Source organism: Erinaceus europaeus, chromosome 19, assembly GCF_950295315.1.
Source record: "Erinaceus europaeus chromosome 19, mEriEur2.1, whole genome shotgun sequence".
In the NCBI taxonomy this organism is placed as follows: domain Eukaryota; kingdom Metazoa; phylum Chordata; class Mammalia; order Eulipotyphla; family Erinaceidae; genus Erinaceus; species Erinaceus europaeus.
The window spans coordinates 5,941,990-5,961,109 of NC_080180.1; the positions used below are offsets into that span (position 1 = coordinate 5,941,990).

Sequence of the window (19,120 nt, forward strand, 5' to 3'; positions counted from 1 at the left end):
ACACACTATTCATAATCCATTCATATTCAGACAACATATTTTCAAAGAATAAACAAAAATCCTAAATACTTATTAATACTAAAAAACAGGGGTCATACTTATTTCAGTCTCAGAATTTCAGGAAAACACATTTTTTAAATGATGTTTATGTAGCAAAATGTGGGAGCTGTTTATACTACTAACCCAGCATTTCTGATTAGTATGTCAGATCCCAAATTGGACTCAGTGCTTCAGGTCTAAGAGATAAGCATTTTTGGTCGGCTTGCAACTGATCAAAGAAGATTCTAGCTGTCTAGTGAGCCACCATGCATTTTATGTCTATTTTGAGACTATTCTGGTTTATATATTGCTGCCTCAACAGTTATTAGTAGCATTAAAGATGCTTCTCAATACTCAAGTAGGCCATTATGACCCCAAATCAGATTCTAATGAATTTATTAAAACTTGGAAACATAAGTGAGAGACATAAAAAGATAATCTCCTCAAAACAAATTCACATCAGAAATTAAAAGAATTCTCATTTCTGCCTTGGACAGATACTCTTCCATCAAGCAACTTGTTGGCAACAATGATAAATATTTTTAAATATGTCTAATTAAAGAAAAGCGTCTAGCTTCCTTTTTGGAGAGGAATTAATGAAAAATCAATTTTATATCTCCATCTATGACAGGAGCACTTATTTCCTCCTGGTAAAAGCTGATTGCTCCCTCCATGGGATCACTTAAAAGAAGACTCAAAGTTTATCAGAATAAAAATGTAGGTCATCATGGAAGCACAAGTAAGAAGAATCCCGGTTGGACCAACTCTAGAAAATAGTATTTCAGTATTCATATGCCTCTTAGGGATGTGGAAATGGTCCCACACATCTGAGTCAGGGGAAAAACACATTTTATACATTTAGACAGAAGAAACACCCACCAGCTCTTGTTCAGTTCATAGCAGACAGTAAACATAAGTTTTCTCTCCCTTTCACAAAATGAAGATGTGAAAGCCTTTTCTTCCTACTCTCCTTCCTCCCCACCATAATAAACTACTTCCAAGTACATTTTGAGAATGCTTCCTGCCTTAACAGAGGTGTTCATTTCACATTTAGTCCTAAACAAGTCAAGGAAAACAAGTCTGTCGTAAGAGGACTACCTCACTACTCTTGTGATCTCCCAATGGGATGCTGAAAATAAAATAGCTAGTATGGTTCTTAGCCATTTCTTTCTTCCTTCATTTTTTTACTCTTGTCTGAATACTTGGCTAGAAGCTCACCTGAGAGTCAGCTCAAACTCCCAGACAGTTTCAAACAAAACTACTCTGAATCCCCTGTCCACAGTCCCCACCTCCAGTGTCCCTGACCAACAGACGAGTGCAGTTTGCTTCTGATTACAAACATTCTAGGAAATAACTGTTGGGGAGCAGCATGAGACACCCAGGGTGATGACCCAGGTCCTTGAGTCACATGGATATGAGTAAGATACCTTCAAATAATGTCCCAAACAGCCAAGCCCTGACTGAATGCAGAGCGAGTGCACCATGGCCAGTTTGGACACAAGCCAAGCCACTCTTGCCACAGGCCACACTGGTGGTTACAAAAGGGCCACATTGAAACAGTCTTGGTGTGTGGCATTGGATCAAAAATGTGTGCTGTTTACATAGCCTCGGTCCTCCTGAGCTTTGCTAACAGCGTGTCCAGGCTCACTAAGACAGCCATCCAGAGGCACTTCAATGGCCACCTCTGCAGCAGCCTTTTTCCTGAGGCTGTCCCCTGGGTGGCTGTCCGGAGGGGAACAGCCATTATGCTCAGCACAGCCGTTGACATGGGCCAGTGGCAGCGCCCCAGGTGGACAGCACAGCTGCTTAGAGCAGCTACTGGAGATACAGGGTGAGTTGCAGAGAAGAAGCAGGTCCTTGGACTCTGGAGGCTCCTTCAGGTCCACAGTCTCAAACTGAATGGTGACATTGTGGATCCCCGCATTGTGAAAGATCTCCCGGATTTTCCTACTGGTGTCCTCATAGCCCCTGTCCCTCTGACACTTGATGTGCAGCGTGGCAATGATCTTGCCACTGATGAGTTCCCAGATGTGCATTTCGTGCACGCTGCTAATTCCGGGCACAGCCAAGAGCTTGCTCACTAGGACAGGGGAGAACAAGACAGCAGATTAGCAGGGTGGCTGGAACCTTCTACTGGCCCCTTCAGTGATGTCATCAGTCAGAATGACTGTGTGTTATGGAAGGAAAAACAGCTGCAGCTACTTGGCTACGTTTTCCCATAACCCCCCTTCTCCCTGACATCCTCTATCACACACACTGAGTCTCAGGTAAAAGCAATTTGAGAAAAGTTTAACAAAGAATTAGTTTTGAAAAAACCTGGAGTTATTGAGTTTACAAAGGATGAGACACTCCAGTGGACTGCCCTTGGCAGTATAAGTAATATGGTTTTATGAAAAGGACAACTTATAACATGGATATAAAATGTGGTGAAGGATGGAAATTAGACTATCGCAGGTAAACACAATAGGAAATTAGACTATTGCAGGTAAACACAATATAGTATCTCCAGAGGTTGTTTAGAAGGCTATACACCGGGAGTCAGGCGGTAGCACAGCAGGATAAGTGCACAAAGCACAAGGACTGGCATAAGGATCCTGGTTCGAGCCCCCGCTCCCCACCTGCAGGGGAGTCACTTCACAGGCGGTGAAGCAGGTCTGCAGGTGTCTATCTTTCTCTCCTCCTCTCTGTCTTCCCCTCCTCTCTCCATTTCTCTCTGTCCTATCCAACAATGACAACAACAATAATAATAACTACAACAATAAAACAACAAGGGCAACAAAAGGGAATAAATAAATAAAATAAATATTTTTAAAAAACAAAACAAAAATATATAAATAAATAAATAAATATTTTTTAAAAGGCTATACACATAAAAACCACTAAATGTTCTAAACGCACACAAGTTAAATTACAAAAGAACCCTTTAGCAGTAGTTTTAATACTAGTAACATTTTAAATCATCCATTAAAAGAACCAAGACATCACTCTAGCACATGCAATACTAGAAACAAAACTCAGGACTTCATGCTAATAAATTCATTGCTCTAACTACCATTGAAGGGGGAAATATGGAAATAAGGAAATAGTTTTATCAGTTCTATAACAGAATAGGTTGGAGTTATTCACAAGTAAGCTGCCTACTTAAGAATGTGAGAAACTATAGGAAGGGTATTTTCTAGTGAAAAAGCAAACAGCTAAAGTGTATAGATGGCATGTGATTCCCCCCTTTTCATTTTATAACACATCAGTGTACAAACATTAAAACATGAGTGACCATTTTTCAGTGGCAGAATTTTATCTTCTTCTTTAGGCTCTTCTATATATCCCATGTTTCTAAGGTGAGTGTTTCTCTGGAGAGATAAAATACTCAAGAATGATTGTGAGCAGTGGCCTGGAGGTCAGCTAGACTCTGCATGGCAGGTTAATCATCTATGATTTCCATGGCCTTGGGCAGTGGTCCAGCTTCTATTTGCTTCCATTTCCTCATCTATATATTAGAACTGATATTGGCAGTGTCTCTTACAGATTACTTGAAGGCTTAAAATAAGTTAACATAATTAATGCACTTAGTAACATGGGCAATGGGTGTAGTGTAATTATTATTTTTAACCTATTGTTGGATTTTTGTTTTATTTTTTTAAGATTTTATTTATTCATGAAGAATATAGGACAGAGAGAGAGAGAGAGAGGAAGCCAGACATCAGTCTGGTTCATGTGCTGCCGGGGATTGAACTCAGAACCTCACACTTGAGGGTCCAATGCTTTATCCACTGTGCCACCTCCTGGACCACTTGGATATTTGTCATATATATCTTGTTAAAAAGGAATATAGAGACCTGGAGATGGATCACCCAGTAAAGTACATACTGTGCCCTGTGGAAGGAACCAGATTCAGGTTCCTGGCCACCATACAGGAACACCGGCACAGGGGAAAGATTCATGAGCAATGGAATGAGTAGTGTATTGTCTTTCTCTCACTCTTCTCTCACAGCCCCTAGCTTAAAAAAAAAGGCTTAGGGGGCACTCAGTGTGACAGACAGTAGAATACACACACATTACCACGTTCATTAGCATGCATACCCAGGTTCAGAGCCCTGATCCCCACCTGCAGTGTGGAAATTTCACAAGCTGCGAAGTAATACTTACAAATGTCTCTCTTTTTCTCTCCCTCTCTATCTCAATTTATTTAGTTCCCTCTCAATTTATGTCTGTCTCTATCAAAAAGGGGGAAATGAAAGAAAAAGAAATAGTCTTCTAGGAGTAGAGGGATAGTGCTAGGCATAGAGCCCCAGTGATATACCCTTGGTGGCAAAAGCTGGGGGTGGGGAGGAAGGGTGGAATAGAAGCCAGTGCACATTACAAATTATTGTATCACATCTATGAATGGGAAGCCAGCCCTGTCCCCTGTTCTAGAAGGCAGACACAATAGCATAGAGCTTCCTCTGCCTACAGTACTGGTGTGTGAGAACAGGAGATTGGTTGTTTTAACTCCATACAGTAAAGCAGTCAGAGTTCAGTCCACCCCCAACTGACGTTCAGAGACTGTAAAGTAACCAAGGCTTCCATAAAAGAGGTCACAAAGGAGAGAGGGGGGTGGATCCAGAACCAAAGAAGATATCTCACTGGGTAGAGCACCTGTCTTGCTATGGGCTCAGACCATTTTGGAGCCCTGACACCACATGGGAGGTACCAGAGCACCAGGGGAAACCCGTGCTACATTATGTGTCTCTCTCCCTCTCACCATCATCTCTCTACCTGGGGGAAGGTAAAATTATATATGCTCAAGACCCAGGCTTAGTAAAAATAAGTAAGTAAATAAATAAAAACCCAGGGACAAAGATGACAGTGGAAGCATCAGCTGCTGGCAAAGGCTCCAGTGACAGGTCCAAAGTGTGCTGAGAACCAGAGGGCTGGCAGGGCCAAGACCTTCACAGTGCATCCATCATAAACCACACCTCCAATGGGAGAGGCCATCGAAAGGGTTAATTTCAATCCAGCCTCAGGAATCTGTCTTATAGTAAAATCTTCTGATTTCTAGCCCCCTGGTGTGTCTGGCCTGAGTTTCACACTCACTCTGAACACAGTGCTGTTTTCTATAAAAACATCCTCTCCTCTCAGAAACACTGGAAATAAAAACTGCATGTTCAGCTTTTCCATCCACATCTGGATCTTCGCTGTTTAGAAATCCTGCACATCTCCGAAAGCCTTATTCTCAGATGCAAAAGTGAGAGTCTGCCCTTGCTTTTGAACAAAGCAAAGAAACAGACTTTTCATGGCTGAATGAGGTTGGAGGTGACCTGAATTTAAAACACTGTCCTTTCTACCATGCTGGGGAAGACACACGGCCTGCATGCCCATACTAAGCAACGAATTAGGAAGCAGGATTCAGATCTCAGGATAAAGAGACTGAGAATTCAGTGCTTGGCAGACGTCATCTTATTTGAGTTCAAATAAATCTTTGACAGGCAGGTAAATAGCCCAAGCACGCCAGATTCAGAACTATGCAGCTGAGTCAGCGAGTCAGGATGGCAAAAGGCCTTTGGCTTTTGATGCTGAGAATCATCTTACTAGGTGACAAAACATAAGATGAGGCTGGGGAGACAGCTTGGCATGTTATAACTCAGGACTTGCATGCTAGAGGCACTGGGTTCAATACTAGTATTGCATGAGTCCCAGAGAAGGCAAGCCAGCAAAACAGTTCACTTGGATAGTGTGCAGCTTTGCTATGTGTGAGACCCGGGTTTGAGCCTGGCCCCTACTGCATTAGAAGCTTCAGTTCTATGATGTTTCTGCCTCTGTCTAAAAATGAATAAACAAATAACAAATAAATAGCAGTCCAGGAGGTAGATCAGCAGATAGAGTGGTGGACTCTCAGGCATGAGTTTCTGAGCACCAAGGGAAGCTCTCTAGTTGAATGAAAAGGTGACCCCGGAGCAGTGAAGTTGGACATGTGTGAGGTCCCCAGCTCACCAATAAAAGTAAATCAATCTTAAAAAAAAAAAAAGCCTATGATGGATATCTTCATTCCCCTCCACCTGGTGGTTTGAACCACTTCTGCACACAAAAAGCAAACAAAGATCCAGCTCAAAGGGGTTTGACTTACTGAGGTCCTCCACGTTGACCCCCTTGGGGACCATCTGCAGTAGAATGGCGGCAGTCTCCTTGATGAGTGGAAATGCTGAGGATAGAATGATGATGACCATGACGATGGTCAGGCTAGGGTCAATGTAGCACTGCCAGTTGCAGGGATCCTCACGCTTCAGAGGGAGCACATAGAAGATGATGGCGGTGACCACCACCACCACTGAACCCAGGGCATCTCCCATCACATGCAAAAGCACACCTGCCGGGAACAGAGGAAGATGACTTAGCAGGGGACCCACAGGCCAGGGAGCCCAGGGACACTCCCTGGGCTGCTCTGGCTTCCTGTTGGTTTTCTTTTGAGTTAAACAGCAGGATGGATGTGAACAAAAACACAATGGTAGTGGGTTCAGCTTCACAGAAAAGATTTTGAAAACCTCCAGCCACTACCCCTTGCCAGGACCTATAAGACACAGGGGAGATTCTAAACGCCCCATCAGAAGGCACCAGCCCAGAAAAAAGAGACTACAAGCAAGGGTGGTTTCCTCCTATTTCAGCTCCCACTTATATTAGGTATTTTCCAGGAAGGGAACTAAACTCTCTTTTTACTATTTGCTATCCCATCTGATTCCATTCCCTACTATACAGGTTCATTTGTCTACTTCTTAGTCCGAGGTCATTCCACTTGCATTTGGTTCATGGCCAGGGAGGTGGCTAAGTGGACAGGACAATGGATTGGGATGTGTGAGGAAGTCTGGGTTTGACCCCTGGCATGCCACATATAAAAATATTAACTAAAGGAGACTGGGTAGAGACACACCTAGTTGAGCGCAGAAAGACTCAAGCCCCCACTCCCTATCTGCAGTAGGGAATCTTCACGAGTAGTGAAGCAGGTTTGTAGGTATCTTTCTTTCTCTCATCTCTATCTCCCCCTTACCTCTCAATTTTTCTATCCTATCAAATAAAATAGAAAGTAATAAGTAACTATTTTGCTACATTTGTTCTAAGAGATTCTTAGGAACAGAGACTCCTGTGCATGTCCAACACAATGAGAGCCACTTGGGCACTGGTTCAGGGGGCAGACTGCATGCCTTGCATGTTGCATGCACAAAACCCTGGGCTCAGTTTCTGGCACAGGATATGCTGAAGTGGTGCTGTGATATTTTGTTTCTCTCTCATCAAATTATGATGATGATGATAGCAATGGTAATTTTAAAAGAACCACAATAAAATACAATTTAAATTCTATAAGTAATGATAAGAATTGTGGATGTCTTTAATGATGAGAACTATTTCTAAGTCTGTTTTTTTTTTTTATAATCACTTATTGAGGAGAGTAGGAAAGAAAGAATGAGTACAAGAGCATCACTCTGACATATGTGATGCTGGGGATTGAACTTGAGACCTCACAATCGCAAGTCTAGTACTTTACCCTCTATGCCACCTCCTAACACATTAAAGGTTCCAGTTATGATACAGAAACTATGCAGATCTAACTATGCAGATCTGGATCTCCAATTGTTTATTAGGCATAGACTAAACTGAGAAAAATCTATCTAGCAGGATTATGTAATAAAAATACAAAAGAAACTGGCTAAACAAAATCAACATTAGGATCTTCTTCAAAGTAACTTGTGCAAACTGGCGTCAGCTAAAAGTTTGTGAAAATCACAAACTAGGGGTTGGATGGTGGCACATTCGTTGAGCACACATAGGACAATGCATTCTGATCCAGATTCAAATCCCTGGTCCCCACCAACCAGGGGAAGCTTCATGAGTGGTGAAGCAGTGCTGCAAGTCTCTCTCTCTCTCTTCCCCCATCTCATCCTCCCCTCTCAATTTCTCTCTGTCTCTATCCAATAACTAAATAAATGAAAATATAAAAATAAGATATTTTTAAAAGAAAGAAAACCATAGATTCTTGGGTTCCACCTCAAAGTTACTGAATCCAATACCATATTTTTACAAGAGTCCCATACCAAATACTACTCCAAAAATGTCTGCTTTCTGTCTCCAAGTATTCACTGACTGAGTCACTCAGTAGAGTGAATAATTATCCCAAATGCTAACCATTGTTGAATCTTCTTGCTTGGAAGCTGTTATCACTGTGTTAATTCATGCTGGCAAAACTTCTAGGATTCTGAAAAGAATCATAAGGGAAATGACATTCTACAAACATACTAAATGCAATTCATGACAACTGTTCTCCAGAACATAGCAGAAGGAAAAGAATATTAACATTTCCTTCTGGCAGAGCATTTACTTTATGGGACTGGAATCCTGAGTCAATAAGCACATTTAAGCAGCCCTACTTTCCACTCTTTCTCTATCATTCCACATCCATAAGAGAATCTTACTCCCCAACCCCCACTGATAACCACCAATAAAACTCAAAATGTCCTCAAAAGTCAATCTCATATTTAGTTTCCTAAGAAAGAACTGTAGATGAGAGCTTTAGCCTCTCCAGGGAAGTACAGAAAGCTATCACAAAAACATGAGGACCAACCAAATAAACTAAGAACAAACTCTTAGATTTCTGAGAACAAGATGGCAGTCCCCAGGTCATACATTACATGCTGATGGATGGGAAGTGGAGTTTTTGTGGCCATCATGATGTAGCACATGAAGATATCAAATGCAGAGCTGTACACCTCAAAGTTTTTTGCAGTCAAACTTATAATAAATTGTTGCTGGTTTTTCTTTTCTTTTTTTGCCATGAGAATCAAATACTTCTTATTTGCACTTGACTTGATTTTACTGCCAGGACAGTCTGTTAATCTGTTTCATACTTATCAGCCTCATTCCCTCCACTAAAACTAAGGCAACATGCAATTTCTTTGTTTCTACTTTGGCTCTGAACAGCTAGGCACTCAGTGAAACAGTGCTTTCTGGTTGCTAAGTCAGAATTCCCACGACTTCAAGTAACTTCTGTCTTTTACTTAATAACAAGAATTGTAGCGCTGGCTAACATGTATGCGTTCTGCTGGTTTAAATAGGTTGAGCACATATACACATTCAGTTCACAGAAGGACTCTCTGTGGTGTCTGCTCTCTCCATTTTGCAAAGCAGGAAAATGAGGACCAGAGGAGCTTGGTAGCTTATCCCAGATCACACATCTAGGAGAATGAGTAAAGGTTTGTGCTTTCACTGCTTTTCACAGTAGAAGATGGAACATGTTCCTTGAGAGGCATTAGAAGAAGTAGTCATAAGAACTAAGAAATTATTTTTTGCTACTAAGAATCTCCATCTGAGCCAAGGAGATAGCATAGTGGTTACACAAGAGACTTTCATACCTGAGACTCTTAAGTCCCAGGTTCAGATCTCTGGTACCACCAAAAATCAGAGCTGAGTGCTCTGGAGAAAAATAAATGAGAAGAACCTCCATCTAGTAATCCAAGGTCTGGTCCCCTACAGGTGTGGAGGGACAATCCTGCTTTCTTAAACAACAGCTTGGGAACTGGAGAGATAACTCAGTGCATTAAACCACAAGATCTGCATGCCTGTGAACCCAGGTTTGATCCCTCAGTACCTCCCTATGTTAGAGCTCAGCAATGCTCTAGTATGTCTGTCTGTCTCTCTCTCTATCACTAAAAAGTAAAAATATGTTACATGATTAAGTGACAGAGCCAGGACCACTAACCATGCAGCTTGAACCCAAATCCCTAACCATACCCCTGGACCTCCAGCCTTGGCCAGCGTTCACCCTTTTTCTCCTCAGGAGTTTTGGTGGCTTTGGACTAAGGATATCATAGAAGTTTCCCTAACACACTGCTTTCCACAATAAGTCACAGTATCTACAGGGGACATGCTCTTCATTCTCTGCTTCTTTCTACCCTTCTCAACTCTGTGATATAAGATAAGAAGGAACAGTTGTCACAACATGCTTTGAAAAGTTAAAAGTGCTATGGTAGTGAGTCTACCTTAAAAATCTACTATGTGTTTTTCAGCTGATCTAAAAAAATACAAAGATAAATAATCATGCATTTTTTTCATTATAAATTATCTCTTTTCAAAAAGGATGTATTGCCAAGTTCTTGAGAAAATGTAAATTGATTTTTTTTTGTCACTGCCAGAGCTTCATTGCTCTAGGCCAAGTTTTTCAAAGAGAGAGAAAGAAACTGTAGCATATAGCACTGAAGCTTTCTCCAGCACTGTGGGGCTGAGAACTCATGAACAGGCAGCAAGCATGGCAAAGCAGGTGCCTTCCCAAGTGAACTATCTCACTGGTCTAAAATTTAAAAAGAATCTTTTTAACTAATTCACTTAGAAATTTGGGGAACTCATGATTTGTTCTTTTCTGAATTTCCTTACCAGAACACTCTGTATATCATACTTTGCAGATCAGGTGTAAGTGTCAAAACTAAAGGTGCCTCCTGGATTGGCTTTCTTTCAGTGAGTTCCTTCTATGGCCCACTCAGGGCTCCCCCAAGACACCTCAAAATAAGTGGATCATGTAATATTTGTGGGAATTCTCAAAGTCAATATTGGGGGATTACCCTTCTAGAATAACTCAGATGTAAAGCCTGTACCTAAGAGGCTGAAAAGGAGAGAGCTGGGCACCAACTCACATGTCACATGTGAGAAGCACAACTCTGAACTCAAAGGCCACTCTTCTCCCACTATTTGTGACACTGAACGCATGGCAGGAAGAGGAGTGCTAATGAGGTGCTCAACATGTCTCTCCAGAAGCCTCACTCAGGGCTTTCAAAGTAGAGATTCAAGAGGCCCTTCAGAAGAGCAGATTTGGCAGAAAGAACCTAGGTCATTCGTCCATGCTCTAGGGTACTAGTTTGCCTCCCTCTTATCAGAACTCTGTGTCATCTGAAAAGGCTGTATTTCATGTTGGCCAGGGGTGAACAAAGTCATGTAGAACAATGCCATGCAGAGTCCTGTGCTGGTCTAAAGCAGGCAGTGTTTGCACAGGTCTAAGTGGAGCAAGGATCATTCTCTAACCACTGACATCTATTTCCCTGAGGATCAATGCAGCCATGAGGCAAGAGTGCAGGGTCAGAGTCTGCCTTGCACCCTGCCAGCCTTCTAACATGCCCGATGAAAAGGTAAACAAAGGCAGAAGCCAGCACCACCAAACTCACAGCCTGGATGGCACTCCAAGTGGGCCCCAAGTCACCCCTACCTCTGATATTCAGGGCTTCTGACTTCTTCTCCTTTCTCACCATCTCTTCCGGTTCATTCTGGGTGTTCAGGGAATCACCTGCATTCAAAGAAGAAACCTTGTGTTGTGTATAAGTTCTACAAACAGAAAGAATCAAGGGACTCAAAAAAAAGTGTTATTTGACATTCCCACAGGCTTACCAGCCACCCCCAATGCGTGTGCACACACACACTCACACACACACACACACACACACACACTCACTCACACACACACACACACACACACACACACACACTCACTCACACACACACACTAATTTACTCACTCACTCACACAAGCCTTGCCATTTGGCTGTGAGATAAGCCATCCACCTTTGGACTTTATTCAGACTGGCATTCAAGTTACAACAGAAAGGAAGCAGGGGGGTTAGTCAGGTGTCCCACCTGAAACCCTATGAGGACAGATGAGAGGGTAAAAAGAGAGGGTGCAGAGACTACAGACACCATCCAACCAAGGAGGGGGGGAAGCGCCATCTGTTGCACAGTAATAATAATAATAACGATGATGATATCCAAGAAATATATGCATACAGAAACAACAGAGGGAAGGCGAGAAAACCAGAGGATAGGGTGCGGGCAGAGGTGAGGGAGCATCCCGGAGCATGTGTTAAGTCAATCGAACTAAAGACCAGACTAGGGAGACAGAGCAGAGTTATAACATCAGACTTGCAAGCCTGAGCCCACCCACTCCCAGATTGCAAATTCAATCCCTCGCAACTCCCCCCCATATGTCAGAGCTGAGCAGTGCTTTGCTCTTTGCTATCTGAAAAGAAAATCATTTAAAAGAAGAGAGGAAGACAGAGAGAGAGAGAATAGGAGAAAGGAGGAGGAAGAAGAGGAGGAGGAGGAGGAGAAATTACAGATAAAATACGTCTTTAAATTAAAAAAAAAAGAGGCATAAAAAACACTAAAAGCAGGCGAGGGCCCAGGGGTCCCCAGGATGCAACCGAAAGGCACCTGCTACGTTGGCGAACACGGTGGCGCCCGGGGCCTTGCTGGGGACCCGGGAGGGCGCGGGGCGGCGGCGGCCCCAGCAGGTGCGGCAGGAGGCGCAGTCCTGGAAGATGAGCAGCCCCAGCACGTTGACCGCCAGCCCCAGGGCGCCCACGATGAGCACCAGCGCCGGGTCGTCGATGCGCTCGGGCCGCGCCAGACGCAGCACAGCCTCCACGCAGATAGTGAAGCAGAGCGCGGTGAGGAAGACCGCGTTGCTGAGCGCGCCCACCACCTCTGCGCGCCCGTAGCCATAGGAGGCGCGCAGTCCTCCCGGGGGCCGCCGGGCCAGGAGCCCGCTGCCCAGCCCCACGCACAGCGAGATCAGGTCGGACAGCATGTTGAACGAGTCCGACAGCAGCGCGATGGAGTTGCCCAGGTAGCCGGACACTAGCTCGGCCACGAAGAAGAACACGGTGAGCACCAGCATGAACAGCAGGCGGCACGTCTTGCCCGAGTAGCGCCCCATGGCGCCCGGTCCTCCAGTCTCTGAAACGCCCACTCCCGCCCCCAGCCCCCGAGTCTCCTAGTCCCCGAGTCCCCGAGGCCTAAATATCCGAGCACCCGAGCCACCGAGTCGCCGAGCCACCGAGTCGCCGAGCCACCGAGTCGCCGAGCCCCTCGAGTCCCCGAGTCCCCTGGGTCCTTAACCCCCCAAACCCACCGAGTCCTCGAGCCCCCCAGTCTCCGAGTCCCGGAGCCCACCCCAGACCCCCGAGTCCCCGAGTATCCGAGTCCCCGAGTCTCCGAGTCTCCGAGTCCCAGAGTCCCAGAGTCCCAGGGCCCCCGAATCCTCCCGGCGCCACAGCCACAACAGGTGGGGCGCACGCTGCCTCTGGCACTGCCTCCCGGGCCTCCCCGCCCGCCGGCGCCCGCGGTTTATAAGGCGCCGTCCCGAGCCCAGGTAGCGGCGGGTCCAGAGTCTAAAGGAGGGGCACCCGGCGGCCCCAGTATCACCGGGGACCTGCTTGGCGGGTGGCCATCGGCGGGTGTCTGTCCTTGGGGGGCGGACTGAGATGGAGTCGCGGGGGCGTGTCTAGAGGGCGCTTTACGCCGACACCCCCAATCCCAAGGTGGGCTTCACACCGCCCAGGCCCCGCCTCTGCAGGGCCCGGAATTTGCTCAGAGCGCCACTCTCCACCCCGAGAGATAAGGCCGGCCTCCGTGGGCACCACGCGCAGGGTGGACAGGACCGCGCGGCCTACGTGCCGGGGCGCAGCTCGCCCGCCGGGAAGGAGTCCTCATTAGCCCTGCTAATGGCTCGGAATTAGCCTGCAGACAGGCCATAGAAGGCTGCAGCCAACGCCTCCCGGGTGACATCATCCATCCCCGGCCCCTCCTCTCTTTCAGGATCTTCGCCCCCAAGGTGAAAGGCAGACAGCGCCCCCACCCCCAGAAGAGCGCAGAGGACCCCTGTTTTGTAACAGCAACACTTGGGCACCTGCCATCAGCCACTAAGGACCCAGAGCCATCTGGTGGGCCTCTCACTCCCCCACCTCTCCCTCCACTTCCCCACTTTGGGACTAGTCTACTGACACCACTTTCTCACCCACCATCTGACCCTCCTGAGGTGTCCCCTGATCACAGTGTTCTGAGCTGCTTTAAGGGTTAGTCCAAGCAAAGCCTTTCCTGGTGACAAGTGGCGCCGTGGGAAGTAAAACTAAACCCAGGGGCCAGGACATACATAGCTCAGCCGGTAGAGCGCACCCTTTACCATGCTCCAAGAGCCAAGTTTGAGTCCCACCACCACCACTCATAGCACCACGCACAAGGGTTATTTGAAGAATGTTGAAGCAGTACTCTGTCTGTCTGTCTATCACCTAACTATCGATCTATCTCTATCTCCTGTTTCTCTCTCAGACCCACAAAGGAAAAAAAAAAAAAAAAAAAAAAAAGCAAAGTAATTCCGTTGGGAGTCGTGCAATTGTGCAGGCACAAGACCCGGACAAATGCCTAACAAAAAGAAAAGAAAGGGAGTCGGGTTGTAACGCAGCGGGTTAAGCGCAGGTGGCGCAAAGCACAAGGACCGGCATTAAGAATCCCGGTTCGAACCCGGCTCCCCACCTGCAGGGGCGTCGCTTCACAGGTGGTGAAGCAGGTCTGCAGGTGTCTATCTTTCTCTCCTCCTCTCTGTCTTCCCCTCCTCTCTCCATTTCTCTCTGTCCTATCCAACAACGACAACAACAATAATAACTACAACAATAAAACAACAAGGGCAACAAAAGGGAATAAATAAATAAAATAAATATAAAAAAAAAAAGAAAAGAAAAACAAGACAAGGTTAACCCTAGGCTCCAGAGTCTGAAGTTGAGCTGCTTGAACAATGAAGGTGTTTGCTCTGCTCAGTTCTGGGAGGGGAGAGGGAAGTTGGCTTGTTTATTGGTTTGCTTGTGTGTTAACTTGGGAAGGGGGGTGCCTCCACTCCCAGGCTGCTTTTTCATTCAGTTGGACAGAGAGAGTGGGAGACACACCACAGGACCAGAGCTTCCCCCCAGTGCCTAGCACCTTCCATGTGGTAGCTGGGTTCAAAACCAGGCCGGTACATAGCAAGGCACATATTCTAACTGATGAGCTGCCTCCCTGACCCATGTTTTTGAAGATATGCTTGTCTCATCCTCAGAAGTGGCTGAAAGTGAAGCCTAGTGGTCTCCACATTCAACATTTCTCTCTCTCTCATACATACACACACACAAACATATACCCTCACACCCAAATGTTAATCTTTCTTGAAACAAACTAACAAAAATTATATCAGTTTTGGTCCTGGAAATACCAAAAATAATTCTTAAAAAAAAAAAAAAAAACTACTAGAATCCATGAGCTGAACACTCCACACAAACCCCATTTTTTGGCAAAGCCTGGTCTAACCTATAACCCTGGTTTTTTTAATGACCTCTAAGCACTCTGGAGAGTCAAGGTCACACTCCTTTCCTGAAGGTTGTAGCCTTACACCAGAAGAGCCTCCAAACTCAGTACGTGCTAAGAATTGCCTTTCCACAGCAGGAAAACATTCTTCCTGTGCTAAGAACTTGAGGAGGTTCATCTTTTCATGAAGTCTCTAGAAATTAAGTTTTAGTGTACAGAGAGTCTGAGGCTGGGCTCTCAAAAGCATATAGTATAGAAACACAATGGTAAAGCAATAACATTTCTTTGCATTTTTATTGGTGACTTAATAGTGATTTACAAGATTCTAAGACAGTAAGGGTATTCTACACCCTCCTAACATCAAAGTTCTTTTCCTCCCCCCGCCCCCCGACGATACCACCATAGTTCTCCCAAGGTCTAGGTTATGAAGCAATAGCATCTTAATTAAAAAATACAGAGCTAAAAAAATTCAAGGCAGGTGGGAAACAGGAGTCCAATTCTTGGACCAGAGCTTAGGTTATAGGCCAGCTAGACAGACCCTCCAGCTTTCTGGTCAGAAGCATGACTCTGAGGTATCTATAGCTACACCAAACTGGGGGCTTAGGAACGGGTGGGATTAAGTTAGATAAGCAAGGAATAGTCAACCTTGTAAAGTAATTAATTAGTTAATTTTAAAATACAGGGCTGAGGAGAAGGAGATAGCTTACTAAGTAGAACAAGTGCCTAATCACATGCAAGGCCCTGGGTTCAAATTCCAGTAGTGCCTTCCACAGTGGGTGTTCTTATTATGGATGAATATGGCCTCTTTCTCTCCTATCTCTCAAAAGCTAAAAAAATATAACGCTAGACTGGGGAACACTCTCAGCAGTGCTTTGCTGATCTCATTCCCTAGAGCAACATAAAAATAAATGAATAACAATAAAGGGCTGAACATGCCCTGGAACCTCACCTCTCTAGAGTCCTACCCAACTAGGGAAAGATAGAAACAGGATGAGGGTAGGGATCGACCCGCTAACACCCATGTCCAGCAGAAAAGTAATTACAGAAGTCAAAATTCCTTCCTTCTGCACCCCCAAAAGGATTTTATTTCATACTCCCAGAGGGGTGAAATGTTAGGGGAAAAGGACTAGAGGGCTCTAAACTCCAATTCCACTGGCACCTGGAAGTTTGTCACCAGGATTCTTTGTTTTTATACCATCACTGAGGGGGAAGAGAATCTGTAAAATACCAGAGGAAGTCAGGTGCTGTTTCTCTTATCTGAGAGAGAAGAAAAGAAAAGGACATTTGGAAGTAGTAATAGGTAGAGGTGTGGTTTATAAAGGAAGTGAAGGCAGGGCCATATAAGTGAATAAAATTGGCACCAAAAATTTTTTATATAGACACATATGTATATTCAACCCATAGTTATGATCTTGGGAGAACTGTGGTGTGGAATTATACTGCTACTATAAATCATTATTAAATCACTAATAGAAAATTTAAAAATCAAATATGATGATTTACAGTAGGCAACAAATTGAATAATACAAAATTTTATGTATATGAAGAAAAATAAGTATGTATATGACTATATAGAAGACTGTAAATAGGGAGTCGGGTAGTAGCATAGTGGGTTAAGCGCAGGTTGCACAAAGCACAAGAACCGGCTTAAAGATCCAGGTTCAAGCCCCAGCACCCCACCTGCAGGGCAGTTGCTTCCCAGGCAGTGAAGCAGGTCTCAGGTGTCTATTTTTCTCTCCCTTTCTCTGTCTTCCCCATCCTCTCTCCATTTCTCTCTGTCCTATCCAACAATGATGACATCAATTATAATAATAAACCAACAAGGACAACAAAAGGGAATAAATAAACATTTAAAAAAATTTAAAGGAGACCATATATGTAAACATATATAGTTATCCCAATATTCTAAGCATTTACATTCTAAGCATGAACAATAGGGATGTATATCTTATATAAGCACACACACACACACACACACACACACACGTGTGTGTGTGTGTGTGTGTATGTGTATATATATATAATTTCATTTTCTAAATAAAACAAAATTTGATAGAAATAAATAAATAGGGCTGAGGGCTGGAGAGATAGCACATTGAGATTGTAAGTGCCAGGTTCAATCCCTAGCACCACCATAAGCACAAACTGCTGAACAGTGCTCTGATTAAAAAAATAAAATGAAATAATTAAGGGGAAAAAAAAGAAGGCCAATGATGTTATCCAGCAGTTAGAGCACATGCCTTCCATGCTGAGGTTCATGGCTTCCATTCCTGGTACCACATAAGAGCGCCCAAGTTAGACACTGGTGAAACCATGGATGGCGCAGTGGTGCTTTTCTCTATCTCTGTCTCTGTCTCATAAAAAGTAGTAAGACTAGATCAAAATTAGCATGGAAATGATCATCGATTTTGGTCTGGTTTCTAAAGAAAAGCAATTGAACATTGTCTTCAGGCTACTAAGAAAAATGCCTTCTCTTGAAAATAATCCGTTGTAAAGAAGAAGGAAGGAGAAGTGGGTTCATGGGAGTGGTCACACCTGCTCACAGGTGAAGGGGTTTACTGCGGTGAGGGGTGTGGTTATACCAGTGACTGCTATATACAAAAGCCTCAATAAATGCCGGCTGCTTACTTGAAAGAAAAAAGGGGGGACAGGTGGTGGTGCACCTGGTTAAGCACTCACACTACAGCGCACAAGGACCTGGGTACAAGCCCCAACTCCTACCTGTAGGAGGAAAGCTTCATGAGTGATGAAGCTGGGCTGCAGGTGTCTCTCTCCATTTCTATTCCCCCCCTCCCTCTTAATTTCTGGCTGTCTCCATCTAATACAATAAAGAAAATAAAATTTTTTTAAAGACAGGAAGGAAAGGAGGGGTGGAATGTGGAAGGGCGAGACCAAGCAGTGCAGAGGTCCATGTGTGCATCAGCAAGTCACTGTGAGGGTTCACCTTAAGAACACCAGCAACAGATCATTCCTGGCCCACAGATGACACACTCAGACTCAGACTCAAGAAGGTGTGGCAGAATGTTGGTTCTCCCTCCTGTCTGGCGCACCATGTTACAATGATGCAGTGATGACAGTGAGACTACAAGAAAACTGAACAGGTGCCAGGGACCAGAGCCTTCCCATTCAAAGAGCCAGGACTTTGGGAAGTCACTCTCCTTGAAAGCCTGCTCCCTGCTGATATGCATGTCTTTGTGTTTCAAGAAAACCTTGAGCTCAGCAGAAACCCTCTGGCCAGTTGCCAGGTCATTCTCTCACCAAAGGCAGATAAGGAGAACTGGGGCTCTGCCCCACAGGGAATACAGGGGTCACAGCCAATGGCTGTCAGTGTCCTTCCGCCCTGGCCTGCCCTGCCCAGAGTCTGTTCTTGACCTTAAGAAAGCAGAAGGGTGTCCATGAGCTGTATAAAACCAAGGTAACTGGCTGCAGCTGAGACTGAGGTTTATGCCTTCCTGCCAATTAGGAGGTGTCAATAGCTTGTGTTCATTAAGCATTTTATAGGCATCATCTCATTCCATCCTCACTGCAGTCCTATAAACTGAGGACTCATTCTCTGGTGAGGACTAAAGTCAAGAGGCTTGAAGTGACACCCCCCCCCCATCACACAGTCTGAAAGTAGGGCAACTGACCCCTGAAAAAAAGCATCAGTATTATACAGTTTTTAAAACAAACACTTCTTTTGTTCTAAATGAGTCAGTGGATTTTTCCCCCCTAACTTCACTTTTTCTTAGTGTACAGCTTGTACCACAAGTCATACAATCTGAGATTCTGGCATTGGTATTGAACCCCAAAATTAGCATATGATCTCCTTTTTTAGAAATTGAAAAAGCAGGGAGTCGGGCAGTAGTGCAGCAGGTTAAGTGCACATGGCATGAAGTGCAAGGACCAGCATAAGGATCCCAGTTCGAGCCCCCGGCTCCCCACCTGCAGGGGAGTCGCCTCACAAGAGGTGAAGCAGGTCTGCAGG

At 44.8% G+C, this 19,120-nt stretch overlaps 1 protein-coding gene across 3 annotated transcripts in view; it reads right to left on the reverse strand.

The window, feature by feature from the left end:
• Window positions 1-418: 418 nt before the first annotated feature.
• SLC30A10 (solute carrier family 30 member 10) overlaps window positions 419-19,120 on the reverse strand; it is a 34,521-nt gene continuing 15,819 nt past the window's right edge. Inside the window, exons 1-4 of one of the 3 annotated variants that reach the window (XM_007521329.3) lie at window positions 12,253-12,885; window positions 11,255-11,332; window positions 6,143-6,382; window positions 419-2,119 (exon numbers count right to left, since the gene is read on the reverse strand). In XM_007521329.3, coding sequence (XP_007521391.1) covers window positions 1,620-2,119; window positions 6,143-6,382; window positions 11,255-11,332; window positions 12,253-12,757 — 1,323 coding nt within the window. In that variant the 5' untranslated portion in view covers window positions 12,758-12,885 and the 3' untranslated portion in view covers window positions 419-1,619. Of the gene's footprint in view, window positions 2,120-6,142; window positions 6,383-11,254; window positions 11,371-12,252; window positions 12,886-19,120 lie in introns of those variants that run through there. The other 2 variants (XM_060178457.1, XM_060178456.1) reach the window with 2 other exon arrangements.